Source organism: Pseudorca crassidens, chromosome 7 (assembly GCF_039906515.1).
Source record: "Pseudorca crassidens isolate mPseCra1 chromosome 7, mPseCra1.hap1, whole genome shotgun sequence".
In the NCBI taxonomy this organism is placed as follows: Eukaryota; Metazoa; Chordata; class Mammalia; order Artiodactyla; family Delphinidae; genus Pseudorca; species Pseudorca crassidens.
The window spans coordinates 19,703,321-19,720,408 of NC_090302.1; the positions used below are offsets into that span (position 1 = coordinate 19,703,321).

General features: G+C 52.9%; 1 protein-coding gene across 4 annotated transcripts in view; it reads left to right on the forward strand.

Annotated features, from left to right (window-relative positions):
- The window catches only part of WHRN (whirlin), an 88,775-nt gene that overhangs the window by 57,706 nt on the left and 13,981 nt on the right, over positions 1–17,088 (forward strand). For 2 of the 4 annotated variants that reach the window (XM_067743548.1, XM_067743549.1), the window contains exons 4-8: positions 8,557–8,759; positions 9,845–9,881; positions 11,050–11,262; positions 12,059–12,268; positions 15,057–15,089. In XM_067743548.1, the coding sequence (XP_067599649.1) occupies positions 8,557–8,759; positions 9,845–9,881; positions 11,050–11,262; positions 12,059–12,268; positions 15,057–15,089 (696 nt within the window). The remainder of the gene's footprint in view (positions 1–8,556; positions 8,760–9,844; positions 9,882–11,049; positions 11,263–12,058; positions 12,269–15,056; positions 15,090–17,088) is intronic. The other 2 variants (XM_067743550.1, XM_067743551.1) reach the window with 1 other exon arrangement.

Sequence of the window (17,088 nt, forward strand, 5' to 3'; positions counted from 1 at the left end):
TGTTAAATATTCAAATGAGAGAGAATTAACATCCTAATGATGCTGAATCCTTTCCAACAACAGGCCATCTCTTTTTTTTCTTTTCCTATTTGTTGAGTCCATTTTGAGTGTTATAAGTTTTCTTCACATGTGTGTTGCACATTTCCTGTTAAGTTGATTCCTGTTTTCTCTCTTCTGTCACCATTATAAATGTAGAGTATAGAGCACAGAGCATATACTCTACCTCTTCTGATTGGTCACTCTGTGTATATGAAGGCTTGAACTTGAGAACTCACTGATTTTTACAGGTCTGTGGAACAGCACAACGCAGGTGAGAGGGCTAGTTCCAGGCCAGCTTTACCCCAACTTACCAGGAGGCCTCAGACCCATGACATATTTTCTCTACCCCTCACCCCAGTTTTCTCTCTTCCAAAATGAAGGGCTGGATACATGCGCACCATTTCCCAGAGTGAAATTCCAGCCAAAACTAAATTGTGGTTTGTGTTTTTACCTCTTTCCCTTACTTGTGATTGACAAATTGGATGTTTTTTCCCTGCTGCAGTGCAGAGCCAGGCTGCTGCAAGTACCCAGCCTCCCTCCATGCCCTGGCCTTGTCAAACTAGACCTTTACGTAAATGGAAAATGTCTCTTGCCTGTCTACAGAAACCAGAAAGGGCAAGGGGACTAGCTTGCTTGTTCGTGTATTTGTTCATCCATTCATCTAATTGTTTATTCACAAGTTACTGATTCTGTCAGGCATTGGTGGGGTGCCTCCCATGTGCCATGCAAGGGGGGTGCAGGACTCTGGCCCTGAACTCAGTGCTTACAGCCCAGCATGGTCTCGAGCTATGATGAGAGCTTTGGGGCTGGTACTGCAGAAAGTTCTTTCGGACAGTGCTGGTTTAGAGTGCCTTTGCATCACCTGAGTTGAAATGTTGAGCAGGCAGATACAAGTCAGGCTCAGAATAGCAGTTGGGCTGGGTTCATATCTTGCTCTGCTATTTGACTGCTGGGTGTCCTTGGGCAAGTGACTTCACCTCTCTGAACCTCACTGCCCTCATCTATAGAACAGGCTAGACCATTCCATGCCTCAGGTGGTGCTTATTAAGTGTAGAGCCAAACTGTACGAGGCCACTGGCCTGAGCGAGGTGCTCAAGGGGTTCCATAGCTGTTATTCCTCCTGGGTTTGACCGTTGTAAGTGCTCTGATGTGTTTGCTTGAAAGCCAAACTGTCCTGTGAGAAGAGCTCAGGAGTGGCTTCTCTGCCCTCATTCCACCGTTGACTCAGAGTATGACCTTGGGCAAGTCCTTTCCCCTCTCTGGGCCTCAGTTTTTCCACTGATGACCTGGGGGTTAGAGCAGGCCTTCTTTGAGGGCTGCCCATGTCCTGAATAGAGTAAGCAAGGACTGACAATGGACGTGTTAGTGTGAGAAGAAGGAACCAGAAGGAAGTCAGAAGGCACCAGGTCCGCCAGTTCCATCCGTGGCATGTCCGAGTGGGTTCTGCCTTGTGAGAGCAAGGTTTACCAGAGAGGGTTGTGTGATGAGCTCACCCAGACCCAGCCCTCACCCACAGCTTGCTTGTTCTAGGAACCTTCTGAGCATTTACCTTGACCTTTTTCAAAAAAATACAGACAAGGTTTACTGACTTCTGAACTGTTGGAAGAAACTAATGTTATCTCATTAAAACTGCATTGCTCACCAAAAAAAAAAAAAAAAAAAAAAGCAAGAAAGAAAACAAGCCCATTAAAGTTTTAAACCTGACATGGAAGACTATTAAAGATTCATAATTGCAATAAAACTCTTCAGTAGAATTTGAATTTTCGTTGTGGTAATGCTACAGTCAGCGGGGTCCTCATTTGAAGCCGCAAAACACATTTCAATAAAGTCTTGGGAAGGTGGTGAAGAAGGAGGCCCTGGCCCAGCAAGGCTCCCACCGGTGTGCACATCCAGAGAGGATGGGTTCCTGCCTGCCAGCTCAGCACAGGGGTCGAGTGGTTGGCAGGTTTCTCCCCTGCCTCCCTCTGATGTGAGAGCTCAGCCCTGCTGCCATCCTTCCATGGGTTCGTTGGGCTCGTTTGTTCCTTGCAGCAGGCAAGAACGGAGCACCTACTGTGTGCATGTCAGAATGCCCGGGCCTGAGAGGTCATGTCAGAGGTGGAAGGATAGGCTGGTTTTTCCTCGAGGAGGAGCCAATACTGGTTCGAGCAGAGGTTTGGCAGCCTGGCAGAACGAAGGCCAAATCCCAGCTCTTGTCACTTCACTTGCTGGCCTCAGCCCCTCATCTGTAAGATGGGGATAAAAATATGTGCCTCGTGGGTGTGGCCATCACGTGTGAGTGTTGACAGGGAAGGTGGAAAGGCGGAGGGTATGGCTTTGAGAGACTCAGAGGAGGCAGAATTGCAATATTTGGTTGGTGAGTGACCAAGGGTCACTTTAAGGGTAAACATGGTTTTCAAAAACGCAGCTAACATTTATTGAGGACTTACTGTATGCTGGATACTGTTTTATCTGCTTTGTATGTGTTCATTCCATAAATATTCATTGAGCACCTACCATGTGCCAGGTGCTGTTTTAGGTGCTGGGGATCCAGTGGAGAGGGTATTAACTCATTTAATCCTCAGACCTATGAGGTAGGCACTGATGCTTTTCCCATTTTCCAGAGAAGGTAACTGAGCCACAGAGAGGGCAGGGAAATTACCCGAGGTCACACAGCTGGGAAGTGGCAGAGCCTGGAATTAGATCCCGAGGACAAGACCCCTGGGTCTGTGCTCAGTAACCACACGGCAAATGGCTTCTCATTTAGTTGGTGTACCACTCTTCACAGATGCTGGTCTTATCCCGTTTTGAGGGAAGCAAGGCCTAGAGCGGTAACATTATTTTCCCCAAGTCTCTTAAGGAGTAAGAGGGGGTCATTACCAAGGCCAGCTCACTCCTAAGCCTGCTGAGCTCTTTCCACTGCTCCAGGGGCCTCAGACCCAGGGGGAGTGAATTCCTGCTTCCTGGTGGTTGGCTGGCCAAGTTCAGGGGAAAATCAGTGTCCTGTCCTCGTTAAAGTCCCTTTGCTCTCTCCTCGGAGCATCCCGGACCCGAGCCTGTCACTCGATGGCTGTGGATGTTGGAGGAGTCTTTCCTCTGCCTTAAAATGAAGAGCACTCCCGCTCTCCACCCTCTGCTCCTTCATCACTGGTGATGAATAGGACGCCCGTGGTGACAAATAAAAGAAAGACTCCTTTATTTGTTCATCCTTCTACGTCCTCCCCACGGCGCCTGTCGGAAAGCTGAGCAAATATTAGACACTCAGTCACACTCTGCTCCTGTCTCTCCCTTCTCCAGGGGGTTGCGTCCTGACAGCTCTGGGCTGGTGGGTGTTTTCTTGGTTAATCAGCCTCAGGGTCTGGGCTTTGCTGTTGCCTCGCTCTGTGGTCCCTGACACGTCCCTGTGCTGTCTGTCTCCCCATATGTAGGGGACCTTGGGAGGCCTGACAGTAGCCACGCTTTCCTTTTTCCTTTTTGCCTTAAATCTGCCCTCCCCTCCCCCTCCCCCGCCCGGGTTATCTAACTCAGAGCTGGCTACCGTGGGAAGGAGAGAGTAACATTTCAATGAATGAACACGGAGAGCTCTTAGGTATTTTTTGTGTGTGTGGGAGGGGGAGTGCTTTAGGAGAAGAGCCAGATGAAGACCTTTAAACACTCCACCTGGACTTCACGTTGCACAAACCAAAGGAAAAGGGGAAGTAAGTGGAAGTGAGCATGGGAGAGTAGAGAGGAGGGGTCTCTGCAATCCCCTCCCGTTTACTAAATGCCTTCTGCGTGCCAGACACTGTGTGGGATAAAGGTGGCACAGGGTTGGGGGATAATAGGGCAGAGGCTGGGCTCCAATGCTGGCTCACCGTCCACGTGTGACCATGACCTTGAGCAAGTTGACATGTCAACCTGTCCCCGCCATTTGGAAGGGAAGTGAATGAAAATCTCTCGAAAGCCTTTCGAGTGTCAGGCTCTGTGCTGAGTGGTCCCACTTGCTTCTCAGAGACCTGGAAAAGGCGGGCAGTATCATGTGCCTTTTACAGACGAGGAGTGTACTTGAGCGGTGCAGGACCGCACAGCCCCTGTGTCATGGCTGCCTGGCTTCAGAACGACGGGCATCTTTCTGTTGGACCGTAGGGACGGGACTCCACAGCCTGCTGGCCTGGGGCTGCTGTGAGCAGCACGTGAGACGCTGGATTTATTTGAACGTGGCTTGTGAATTCTGAATGACAGTGAACGTGCAGACGCCTGTTCTGACAGGGCTCCCGGACCTCGGGAAGCTTTTCAACAAGTAGAGGGAATGAGAGAGAGAGCTGGACACAGAAATGGGAGTCACTCAGACCAGCTCAGATGCTGCAGAGGGCTGCGTGGAGACAGCCCCGTCTAGAGCTTCAGTTTTAAAACAGGCTCTGAAAGAAGAAGAAAGATAGGAGAGGATGGAAAGAGATGGGGAAGATGGGCTCACGTAACCCCCCATTAAGTTGGGGTTTCCAGAGTGTGACTCCTACTTCACACCTGTTCCCCAAGTGGATTGCACATGAACCCCACACTGACTCACAGATCGGGTAGGGATTTATTCAGCAGACATTAGGGGGAAATGTGATTAGCACAGCAGACCTTTGATTTCGTGGATGTTAATGTTTACGAGGAGGCTGCAGTAAACGTGTGCCGGTGATTCACAGCACTGCATAAATAACAGGTGCCCGGCTTAGGGAAGGGAGAGTAACTGAAGTTTGGAAACCATAGCACTAAATCGGTACACACACCCCCAAGAACCATTGCCCCCAGAGGCTACTGACACCCCGACCTCAGTGTTGCCAGATTTAGCGAATAAAAATACAGGCCACCGTTTAAATCTGAGTTCCAGCTGAAGAGCGAATACCTTTTTTAGTGTGCATACGTCCCATGCAATATTTGGGACATTCCCTGCTTCTCCAGCCTCGCTGTGAGGGGCCAGGTAGGTGCTTGTAGAATTGAGTTGCTTCCCCCAGGCCTGGACCTGTAGGGAGAGACTTGCTCACGAAAGGATGCCCTCACTTATCTGGTCTCTCAGATGTTACTTCCTTTAATTAAACTGCTGGGATGAAATAAAGTGTGTGGAAAAGACTGAAATGGACTTCCTTAGCTTAACAAAAGCCAAAGCTATTGAGAGGGATACTTAAGGAAACAGAGCACTTCAGCAGATGAAAAGTACAGCCTGGCTCCAGCTCGGATCTGTGGGGGGACAACCAGGGGCAGAGGGGAGAGGTAGAGCCGCTACTCAGGGAGACTGTGATGATGTGGGCCGAGGGGGCCGTCCTTGCCTTGAGAGCATCCCTCCGCCCTCAGTAATGCCCGAATGCCTGCCTGCGAAGCTCTCCTTTGACACAGCTCTGCTTCTCAGCATCGGGGAACACCAGCTGGGAGAGAGGCACAGTGGGAAGTGGCGAAATCCATACCTCCGTGCACAAGCACTTATTGAGCACTTGCTGTGTGCCAAGCCCCGAATCGGGTGTTGGGTCTCACCTCTAGCTCTTTACAAGGAAACCAGCTGGGGTTGCCTAAGTTCTCAGGGACCCCAGTTTCTCAACTAGGGAGCTCAAAGATGCAGAAAGAGAGAAAAAATTTGTTGATATTGCTGGTGGCGTTGGGAAACACATGCTGATGACTATAGAGATTTTGGAGGGCAATCCTGGGCTAGGATTCCCCATTTTACACCAGAGGAAACTAAGGGACAAAAGCTCATTGGGGAATTTGCTTGAGCTCATGTGGCATGAAAGTAGCAGAGCCAGGATTTGGACCTGAATCTGATGGTCTTTGAAACCCTTAACCATAGCGTTACGCTGCCTCCTGGATTGTAGGGGTTGTTGAGGTTTTTAAGCCAGGAAGGATATCATGAAAGCAAAAAGTTGAAGAAACATTAATCGGGTGCTAGGTCTGAGGCCAGTTTAGAAGTTAATGCACGGAGGAGGATGCCAGCTCAGGAGCTCAGGTATGAGCAGGTGGGGACCCAGGTTAGGGGACCGATGGGAGAGGAGGAAGGTGAGACTTCCTGGAGAGTCTACTCAGGGAATAAAGGCAGAGTTTATGATGGGGGTGGGTGTTCAGAGCTGGATGCTGCAGGTGTAGGGAGGAATGGCAGGCTTTGGACATGCTGGATCTGAAGCCCGAGAGCAGCCCAGTAGTAGAAAGCACTAGGGCCTTGGGACCTGACCTGGGTTTACACCCTAGCTGTCCTCTTCACTAGCTCTGTGACCACAAACTATTTCCTTAACCTCTCTGAGCCTCTGTCTTCTCTCTGGTGAGATGCAGAGCAATGACACCTACTCGGCAGGATACTGAAGGTATTAAATAAGGAAAACTATGTAAAGGGACAGACAAGGTTCTTGACATACAGTCAGCATCTGGTTAAAAGTGGTTTGAAACTTGGGGCCCCGGGCTGGTGTCATGTGTTAGTCCCCACTGAGCTGCAGCAGAGATGGTCCTGGATCTGGGAATGGAGGGACTGGTGTCTGACTCTTCATTCATTTGATGAATTTTTATTGCATTCCCACTGTGTGCCGGGCCTTGGGGACATAGCGTGGAGAGGCTGGTGGGAAAACCCAATTATAGCACAAAACGGAGCCCGCTGAGCACCCTGAGAGCAGGATGTGATCTGTCTGGCTGTGGGTGGTGCCCCAGCTCAGAGCCTGGCACGTAGTAGGTGTGCAGGAAATGTTGAATGGGGTTGTGGAGGCAAAGATGCAGTGGGCCTTCTCTGAGCACATCAACGCTGGTGCAGAGGAGGGTCGGAAAGTCTGAATTTGTAACCACTTTCTGTTCTGGAAACTCCCCAACAGCAGGTGAGGGGTTCAAGAAAAGATGAGAAAATGGGGACCAGGGTTTCAGTTCTCAGCCTCATCATCACATCTTATTCTCTTTTTCTTCCAAATTCCCAATTGGCTCACCTTTTCCAAATTCTGCTTTGAAAAACGCTGGAAAACGCCCCTGGGGGTGATCACGTGCCATCAGCAGGCTGGGACGGGGCGAGAAGGAAAAGCGGCCAGGAATAATTGGCATTATGGGGACTTCCCTGGTGGTCCAGCGGTTAAGACTCCACGCTCCCAATGCAGGGGGCCCGGGGTTTGATCCCTGGTCAAGGAACTAGATCCCACATGCGTGCTGCAACTAAGGAGCTGGTGAGCCGCAACTAAGGAGCCTGTGAGCCTCAACTAAGGAGCCTGCCTGCCACACTAAAAGATCCCACACACAGCAATGAAGATCCAGTGTGCTGCAATTAAGACCCGGCGCAGCCAAATAAATAAATAAATAAACAAATATAAAAAATAATTGGCATTATGGGGCTGCCCTTCAAGGCCACGGTGGGCTTTGACCCTGGGCAGCCCCCTCTGGTCACCCATCGGTGAACAGAGGAAAAGCAGTGAACCTCCGAGTTTAAACATGCTGCACGTCCTTCTGACATGCTCCAGGTCACACTGCAAGAGCTTCCCAGCCAACCTCTTCTGGTTTTGTCACATACTTATGTTTATTGGAAGGCTAGTGTTTTCTCTCTGTTTTTTACTCCTTTCATTAAAAAATATGTTCTTACATTACAAAATAAAACTGCCTTTTAAAAAATTTATTTATTTTATTTTATTTATTTTTGGCTGCGTTGGGTCTTCGTTGCTGCGCGCGGGCTTCTCATTGCAGTGGCTTCTCTTGTTGCCGAGCACGGGCTCTAGGTGCGCGGGCTTCAGTAATTGTGGCATGCGGGCTCAGTAGTCATGGCACGTGGGCTCAGTAGTTGTGGCTCGCAGGCTCTAGGGTGCAGGCTCAGTAGTTGTGGCGCACGGGCTTAGTTGCTTTGCGGCACGTGGGATCTTCCCAGACCAGGGGCTTGAACCCGTGTCCCCTGCATTGGCAGGCGGATTCTTAACCACTGCACCACCAGGGAAGCCCCCAAACCGCCTTCTTGTCATAAGAATCCAAGCAATATATTTATCCCTTTAACGGAAGGCTAGTTTTCTCATTTATTGCTTTTTTCTTGAGTAACTTAAAATGATGTTTACACTTTAAGGTTATATAAGAATGCACGCTTGTAAAAATTTTACAAGCTTGTAAAAAAATTTACAATGCTTGTAAAAAAAAATTTTAACAGTGTAGAAGTGTAAAAGGAAAATAATGGAACTCTGCCTTCACACCTCATCCTACCCCCAATTCCACCCACCTCCAGGCCTCTGAAATGGCTTTTGTTTTCTAGATCAGGGGACCCTTGGGAATCTCACAGACACATCCCTCAAAGCCATTGCTAAGTTGAGGGGAGGTGGCCCTTTCCAGTGACAGGAACATGAGTTGAAGATCAGGATTGGACAGTTGGTTCTACTATTGATTTGCTGTGTGGCCCTCAGGAATTCACATAACCTCTTCGAGCCTCCTGCTGTATGACCTCCAGCACCCGCATAGACTCTCTGAGGCTCGGTGACCTCCTTGGTAGGCTACCCAGGAGGAGAATTGGGATCGGGGCTCTGAAGCCCTGACGTTCGGTGTCCTGCAGACAGCCCAGGTGACTGTGTTGTGTTGTGGTCTTGGCAGGTTGGGGACCAGATTCTGGAGGTGAATGGGCAGAGCTTTCTCAACATCCTGCACGACGAAGCGGTCAGGTTGCTCAAGTCATCCCAGCACCTCATCCTGACGGTGAAGGATGTCGGGAGGCTGCCCCGTGCCCGAACCACCGTGGACAAGACCAAGTGGATTGCCAGTTCCCGGATCGGGGACACCGCCACGAACTCAACAGGGTGTGGCTGCCCTGCTCTCTCGCTCTGAGCCCCAGGACCCCAGGGCCATTTCTGAAAGCCAGTAACAGCCCTTCCCACCTCTTCGCCATGCACCATGCCCTGACCTGTGAAGACTGCGCTGATTCCTAGAGCCTGTGGTCCCAGCCCCGGGGTCCCTTCCGTTTGCCGGGCAGGACCTCGGGCACATCCCTTGTCCCCTCCTGGCCTTGGTTTCCCTTGGAAAGCTGAGCCACAGGACCCGGCTCTCCCGGTCTTTATTTGCCCCCCAGCAAATCACATAACTTACTTTTGGGCCCTCAGTTGCTCTGTCTGAGGAGTGGGAATCACAACCCCAGCCCCCGTCTCAGGTGTGTGGATGAGGGTCCCATGCGTCACTTGGGTGAAAGGGCCTTGGGAGTCACAAAGTGAGATACAGTTGCCAGGTGGCTGTGCAGCTGCTAGTAATGTAAAGTGTCACCTTTGGACTTCCATCAGAAGTCTCAGACTGGCTGGTGGCCCCCAAGCCAAACACACCCAGAGCATCTCTTTCTCCCTTCTTCCTCTCTTCCTTTCACCTGCACAGTATTATCATTTTAAAAAATTAGTTACCAACATTTAAAAGGTCATCTGGTTTCCCATGAAAAAAAACTGGATTTCTGGCTGCTTCTTGAAAATCAGGGATCCTGGCAGCTTGAGCCCCGTTTTTTTGTGAAAATAGACGGGAACCAAGCTGCACCTGCGCATTGCACTTCAGCACCTCCAGTTGACCCCATCCCCACCCTCCCTAACGTTGGCCTGACCCTGAGGCCACGAGGCAGTTGCCGTCTAGTCTCTCCTCTCCTTGTTACCTCCCTGGCCCCTGTAGGGTTGGAAACAACTCAGGATGCCACCTTGCATGGTTTTAGAAATGCCATCCACATGGTCGGTCAGGAGGACAGAAGCTGCCCGTCTGTCCAGGGGTTGATATTCCCTTGAGTGGCCCCGGCGAGTGCAGGCCAGAGTTCTCCCGAAGCTCTGCTCGTCCCGCAGCAAAGCAGCTGTTCCCTTCCCCGTGCCTGTTTGAACCGCTCAGACATGAGGCTGAACATGCTTGTCTTTCTTCATAGCTTTCCTGGGGATCTCACAGCAGAGGGGACCAGCAAGGTAGGCTGCTCTCTGTCTGGGTGTCTTCAGCTTCTTCACAGCTCCCCATGCGGGGAGCTCTGGGCCTGGCAGGGGGGCTGAGAGACTCACGGACACGATCTCATTTCATTTGGTCAGCCCGCTGACTGTCCATCCTCCATCCTACACACGTCTGTGAGTGCCACCGGGTTCTGGGTACCTCCCTGGACACCTGGGTTAACGGCACGAACGGAACAGATCAGGTCCCCACCCCGGTGGAGGTTATCCCCAGTGAAGGAGACACACATCAAAACAAAACAAAACTGCACATGTATCTAATCACAAAAGACTTTCAGTGCCATCCAGGAAAGGTGCTGCGTCTGATGAGAGAGAATGACAGAGACACCTAGTTTACATTGGGGGAGAGGCCAGAGGGAGAGGGCAAAGACTCTGTGAGGTAGTGACACGGTGTCTGGGCCGTAAACCGAACGAGAAGTGGAGGTTAGTGAGATCAAAGTCTGGGCAGGAGCAGGAGAGGGATGGCGTAGGCAGAGGGCACTGCATGTGCCAGAGCCCTGAGGCAGGTGCCACACTTGGCTTGTTGGTGGGACAGCCAGATCACACAGGACTCAGTGGGTCGTGTCGGAGATTGGCCTGCTAACCTAAAATGATAGGTTGCCTCTGAAGGGCTTAAACAGGGGAGCAAGGTGAGGAGATCTGTGTTTTTACGAGGTCCTCTCAGCAGCTCCGTGTAGGTGACAGAGAGAGGCAGAAAAGACAAGGAGGGAGACCGGATGGCGTCTTAGACACAGCTGACGGTGGCAGAGGCAGTGCCGGGAAGGGTGGAGTGTGTGGGTGCAGATCTGAGCTATGTTTTGGAAATAAAATTACTATTATCCCCATACCAAGAAAGATATTTCAACCTAGAGAGTAAAATGGGCACCAAAATAATACTGCTCGACTCTGAATGGTGACAAGGCTCTGATGAGATAACATATGTAAACGTGCTACACGAGCCGTGAAAGCACTTTGCAACTGCACGAGGCCGCGTGCTCTGGGAACACAGCGGTAACATCTGCAGCTTTCCCATGCGGGCCGAGACCTCAGAGGGACCCACCCCATCCCTCGGCAGGGGGGTTGCTGGCTGGGCCTGGCCATTTGCCTCCAGAGCAGCGCTGAATTCCCAGGCCTCTGTCTTGCTGTCTTTCAGCTGGGGTTTTACAAGGGGCCGGCCGGCTCCCAGGTGACCCTGAGCAGCCTGGGGAACCAGACGCGGGTGCTGCTGGAGGCGCAGGCACGGCACCTGCTGAGCGCGCGGGAGCATGCCACCATGGCCTACTACCTGGAGGAGTACCGCGGCGGCAGCGTGTCCGTGGACGCCCTCGTCATGGCCCTGTTTGAGCTGCTCAACACCCATGCCAAGGTGACCCGCACCTCCTCGGGCAAGGCGGGGCTGGGGGTGCCTGGCTTCAGCTCTCAGGGTCTCCGCATCCTTCCCTGCCGCCCTCTGTCCCCCACTCCTCTCCTGAGAGCCCACAAAGAGTCAGGCCCAAACTGAACCCCAGGCGGAGGCTGGTGACCGAGAGAGACCCTGCCCTGGGGGAGCCCGCAGACTCCTGGGGAAACTGTCAGTTAAGGTCCCCTGTGATTGGGGCCCTAACACAGCGGCTTTAAGAGCGTCTGGACTGCTCTTAAAGAGCGATGCTCGAGCCCCACCGCAGGCCGGCTGACCGCACACCTCTGTGGATGGGAGCCGGCCACCAGTAATTTTTACGAGCTCCCCAAGTGACTGTGCCATGCTGCCCTCTTTGAGAACCCTGCTCTAGTGGAAGTCTGTTTGAGGTTCAAAAGCTGCATGGAGGAAGAAGTGATTAAATCCACTGGGAGGTTACATTTGGGAAGACTTAACAGAGGAAATGCAGTTTGGAGAGGAGGGGGAAGGGACAGCCAGGGGCTTCCTGTTCAGGGACTTGCAGGCGTATGTGCAGGCTGAGATGCCGGGGAGGAAGTGGTGAGATGGAGGCAGGGGTCAGATGATGCTGGGCCCGGCCTCCAGGCGAAGGTGCTTGGACTTTTCTCCTAGCACAGTGGGGAGCCCCGAGGGTGAAGGAGGGGAGGCCAGTGGCCAGGTTTGCATGCGGGTCATTTGGGGTGGCAGGGGGCCGTCCCACCTGCTGGTGGAGCTCCCCACTGAGTGCCCGCCTTGTCCCTGCCTCCAGTTCTTGCTCCTGTCTGAGGTGAGAGGTACCATCTCCCCGCAAGACCTGGACCGCTTCGACCACCTGGTGCTGAGGCGGGAGATCGAGTCAATGAAGGCACGGCAGCCCCCCAGCCCTGTGGCCGGGGACACCTACTCCATGGTCTCCTGCAGCGACACAGGCTCGTCCACGGGCAGCCACGGCACCTCCACCACTGTCAGCTCAGCCAGGGTGAGCTGCCCCTGCCCCGTCCCCGGATGCTGGCCAGCAGGGGCGTTAAGATAACGGCTTTGGAGTGAGACCCCTCCAGGTTCGAATCCCGGCACTGGGCGTCTGTGCTGGGATTCGAGCCCTTGCCAGCTCTTGCCTTTCCGAGCCTGTCTTTTCACCTGTGAAAACCTCCTAATGGTTGGGGGCCTGCTGCATGCCAGCAGGTGAACAAGGCAGCTGTGGCCCTGCCTCAGGCGCCCAGAGTCTGGGGGATAGGGTGCAGGCTGGGGGAGAAAGGTGAAAAACACAGGTTATGAGACAAATAGAAAAAATAATGCCAGTCCATGCGAGGATGCCACGAGAGACCACACAGCGCATTCGTGGTCGTGGTCGTGACTGGGATCTTCCCTGAGACACACCCTCCTGATTCTCTGGAGCCCCGAAGCCCAGCCTGACTTTTTCCCAGACTCGCCAGCCCCTAGAAAAGCATCTGGTCCATCTCATGGTGTCACTCTGCCCCCAACATGCTCAGAGGCAGATTAACCCCGGGAGGCCTTTGCAAGGAAAGGGCAGAGGAAATGCCTTCTTATCCATCATGGGGAACAGCCAGTTACTAAGGTCCGTGCCTTCGGGAGAGCCGGAGCTGGAGGTCAGGAGAGCCGGCTTGGCCCCATCCTCTCCTTTCCTGTCTGTCGGTCATTCAGCACCTCTCTGCTGCGGAAAGGGAGTGGGGAAGTCGGGTTCCTTAAACACCGTTACTCCCAGACACTGAACTGGGAGCTCTTACGGGTGGAATCTCTGTTAGACTGTGTTCGTTGTCCTGTTGGGGGAGCAGGAGGTCTGAGAGTGCAGTGACGTCCACCTGCAGACACAGGTGGTAAGTGGGCAGAGGTGAGCTTGCAGCCACCAGGAGACAGCCCTGGAGCATGTGCGCCTTTCCCTTGGGGACTCCAGCTCCCAATATAGCTTTTTTTTTTTTTTTTTTTTAGCTCTGGGGATCTGAGTTTCTGGGGAAACTTCTACTCCTCTACCTCCTATCCCTACCATCCCAAGTCACCTTCATCCCCCAAGAGTCCTCGTCCTTCCTGGGGCGACCAGGAAGCTGCCACATATTCCTCCTGGCTCTGGACGCAGCTGCAGTGGAGGCGATGTCATGCTTCAGGATGAGCAGATCACTTCTGGGGCAGGGAGGAGGCTGCCTCCTGCCTGGGGCTGCATGTTTGGCTCTGATGTAGCACACAGGTGATGAGCTGGTTTCAGGCTGTGGGGGCCCTGGCCCGAGGGTTTATTTCCCTCTGGGTCCAACTCCACAGAGATTGGCGAGATGATGTCCATGTGTTGGCTTCACATCAGTCACTGCTCTAAAACTTGGAGGATTGCCGACTCTAATTCTGGGATGGTCCCTTTAGAATCAGGGATGAGAAATCCAGTGGGTGGGATGGGGTGTGTTCTAACCTGGGAGGCAAGAGGTTTAGGTTAAATCACCTGAGGCCCTGGGTGGCCCTGGCCACGGCAGCCCGAGGCCCTGATGGCAGGCCAGGCTGCAGCACTAAGACGCCTCAGGGTAACTATTATACCCAGGAAGGGCTCTGGGCAGGGGTCCCGGCCCCAGCTCAGCACTGGCCTCCCATGACCCTGTCCCAGCCCGGGGGTCTCTCCTGCACCTGGGGAGCACTGACCCTGGCCATCTGAGCCCCAGCTGTGGCAGTTGACCCTGCCCTGCCGGAGAGACCCTCTCTGTGGATTGGAGCACCCTGGGAAAGGCAGACTTCAGAAAGGCCACGGGATGATTTTGAGCAGGGAGTTCATGGGACAGATGGAAGGGGTCTCCCAGCTTCTGAAGTGGGAATAACCATGAGTCTGAGACCCACTGGATAGCTCGGGCATGTCAGATCAGGGCTAACCAAGACCAGGGCGAGCCCTTGGAGGTGGGTGCTAAGAGAACATCGTACAGGCAGGAGAGGCAACGTGGAAAGGCTGCCTCCATCTGCAGTGGCTCCATCTCCCTCCTCGCGTTGGGGCAGCTGGTTGGGAGGAGTAAAGGATGAGTAACATCCCAGACGTGCTGCCCACAGCCCGAGGGCAGAGGAAACCTCTGTTCTTCCTGACCCGTCCCAGCCTGGCCGGAAAAACCACCCTGTATCCGGGGCCTTGCAGGCACTTGGTGGCTTCTGGAAAGCACTGGGCTGAGGACCTGCCACTGCCCCTCCAAACTTCATCCCCCCTGGGTGCTCTCCACACGCACAGCCCAGGGCTCCAGTTTGCAGACGCTGAGCTTCTCTGCCACCACGGGGCCTGGGCCTCCCTGAAATCTGGGTCTTCTCTGATCGAGGCTTCTGAACAGGGTCCTCCTTCAGGTCTGCCTTTCAGTTGCAGGTGTGACCTTGGACAAGTCACTTCCCTTTGCTTAGCCTCAGTTTTCCCATCTGCCAAGTGGGAATAATGACCCTAGCCTCAACTGCTAGAGAGCCCCAGGATTGCCTCCAGGGGCATGACCATCTCCTGAAGACCCTTTTTAAGGACACGTGTCATTTCTGCAGAGCAGTGAGGAACCCCTGGTTTCCTTCAAGGAGGCAGTTAGAACGAGGCCATGCTGATTGTAGCAGTGGGGTTTCCTCACCCCTTCTTTATTCTTGCCCACAGCATCCCAAGTAAAGAAAAAAGGGACTTGGAGAATCTCTTTGTTTATTTTGCCTTTTTGTGTGTGTGGGGAGGGGTGTTTGGGAAGGGGGTTTGCTGTGCCCACTCCATCCCTAATATTTATTTGATGTATTTTTCTTTTTGCCTTTTGCCCACCCTTCCTCCCCAGGAGCGGCTGCTGTGGCTTATAGACCTGATGGAGGTACTGTCCTTCCTGCCAAGGGGGGCTGTGGGAGTGCCTTAGCTGGGGCAGAGGCAGGGGGCTGTGGTCCTTCCCCCCACCTCCTTACACCCGCACCCAGCCCTGGTGGGGAGCTGGGCTTCTTCGGGGTGCTCACTCTCTCTCCTGTTTGCCAGTTCATCAGGTTTTTCAGGCTCTGGAGTGAGAATGCCCTCTGTTCAAATCCAGCTCTGCCACTTCCTTGCTGTGTGACCTCAAGAAGTAGTTTCACCTCTCTGAGCTCAGTTTTATAAAATGAGGATGATAATTTCTGTGCCATGGAGCTGTTGAGAGACCTCTCGGCCTTCACATATGCCACACAATCTGTCTGTCTGGAGTGTTCTCCTTCCCACGTCACATGGCCTGGCTAGCTCCTGTGTGTGCTTCAGCCCTTAGCTCACATGCCACCTCTTCCAAGCAGACTTCCCTGATCCTCGCAAGGAGGGTGACTTTGAGCCTCTGGCTCCTTCAGCCCCTTGGGCTTCTTGCTGTTATGGCTCTTGTGTCATTATATTCCAATAATTTGTACAAGACTGGCTGGTTACCCGCCTTGACTGTGGGCTGCTTGAGGGCAACAGCTGTGTCTGGAGTTACCATCAAATCCCTAGTGCTCAGCATAGAGCCTGGTCCATATTAATAATTTGGGCCTTTATAATATTGGCTGGCATTTGTCAAGCATCTCCAGGACACTGTGATAATGCTTTCCAACTGTATCTTCTTTGACCCGCCCCGTGACTAGGTGTGGCAAGTACTGCTATGATCCTCATTTTACGGAGAAGAAAACTGAGGCTTAGAGAGAAGTGACTTGTTCAGGATTGCTCAGCTAGTGAACAGTGGAATGTGGATTCAAACCCAGGCCTGCTTACCTCTGAGCTGGAGCTGTTAACACTGCAGTCTGGTTGTGATTCTTCCCTGAAGCAGCTCACCAGATGCTTGCTAGGCATTATCTATCTATCTATCTATCTATCTATCTATCTATCTATCTATCATCTATCATCTCCTCTCTCCCTCTTTTTCTTCCTTCTGTTACCAAATATCAATTGAGTGATTGCTATGTGCTATATCCAGTTCTAGGTGCTGGGAATACAGTGGTGAAAGAAATACAAAGAAATTCTTTGCATTAGGGAATTTAGGGTGGAGCAGGAATGACAGACTAAACCGCATAAATTACTGAAGTGCACGGTATGTTGCGCGGTAAAAAGTGCTAAGGAGAAAAATGAAACAGGAAAGCGGACTTGGGGAGGGGGCGGCATGGTCAGGAAGTGACGCCTGCGTAAGATCTGAAAAAGGTGAGGAAGATGGTCCTGCCCGCAGCTGGGGAAGAGTGTTTCCAGCAGAGGGAACAGCGAATGTAAAGGCGCTAAGGTGGGAGCAGGTCTGGAGTGTCTGAGCAAAGTCCGGAAGCCATGAGGCTGGAGCAGTCAGCAAGGGGAAGGGCAGTGGTGGATTATGTGCTGAGGACTTTGACTTCGCGTCTGAGTGAGATGGGAGCCGTTGGCAGGTTAGAGCAGGGGCTGCCATGATCTGACTTAGTTCACCAGGATGCCGCTGATTGTTGAGAACAGACGGGGATGGGTTTGAACCAAGAACAGGTTCATTCCCAGGAAGGGCCTGGGGAGGTCGTGCAGCCTGAGCTGCTAAGAGACGTGATGACGGGCTCTGCAGGTGCCAGCTCTTCCTGCTGCCTGGTCAGCCCTGGCCTCAGTGTCTCCTGGGAACACCCTCCCTCCACACCCACAGCAGGTCTCAGACTGGACACCGCATGCTGCCTGCATGCGGAGCCAAGGACAGAAACCTCCTCCTGGAAGCCCCTCTATGCAGGAATGCAGGGCACCAGGCCCATCCGGGGAGTCAGGAGCCCACACCCTTCCTCCTCTCTGCGCCACCACGCAGTGCACCCTCAGGAAAGCCCCTCACTCACCGTCAGCCTCAGTCTCCCCATCTGTACGATGCAGGCAGACCCCCAAGTCTCCTCCAACTC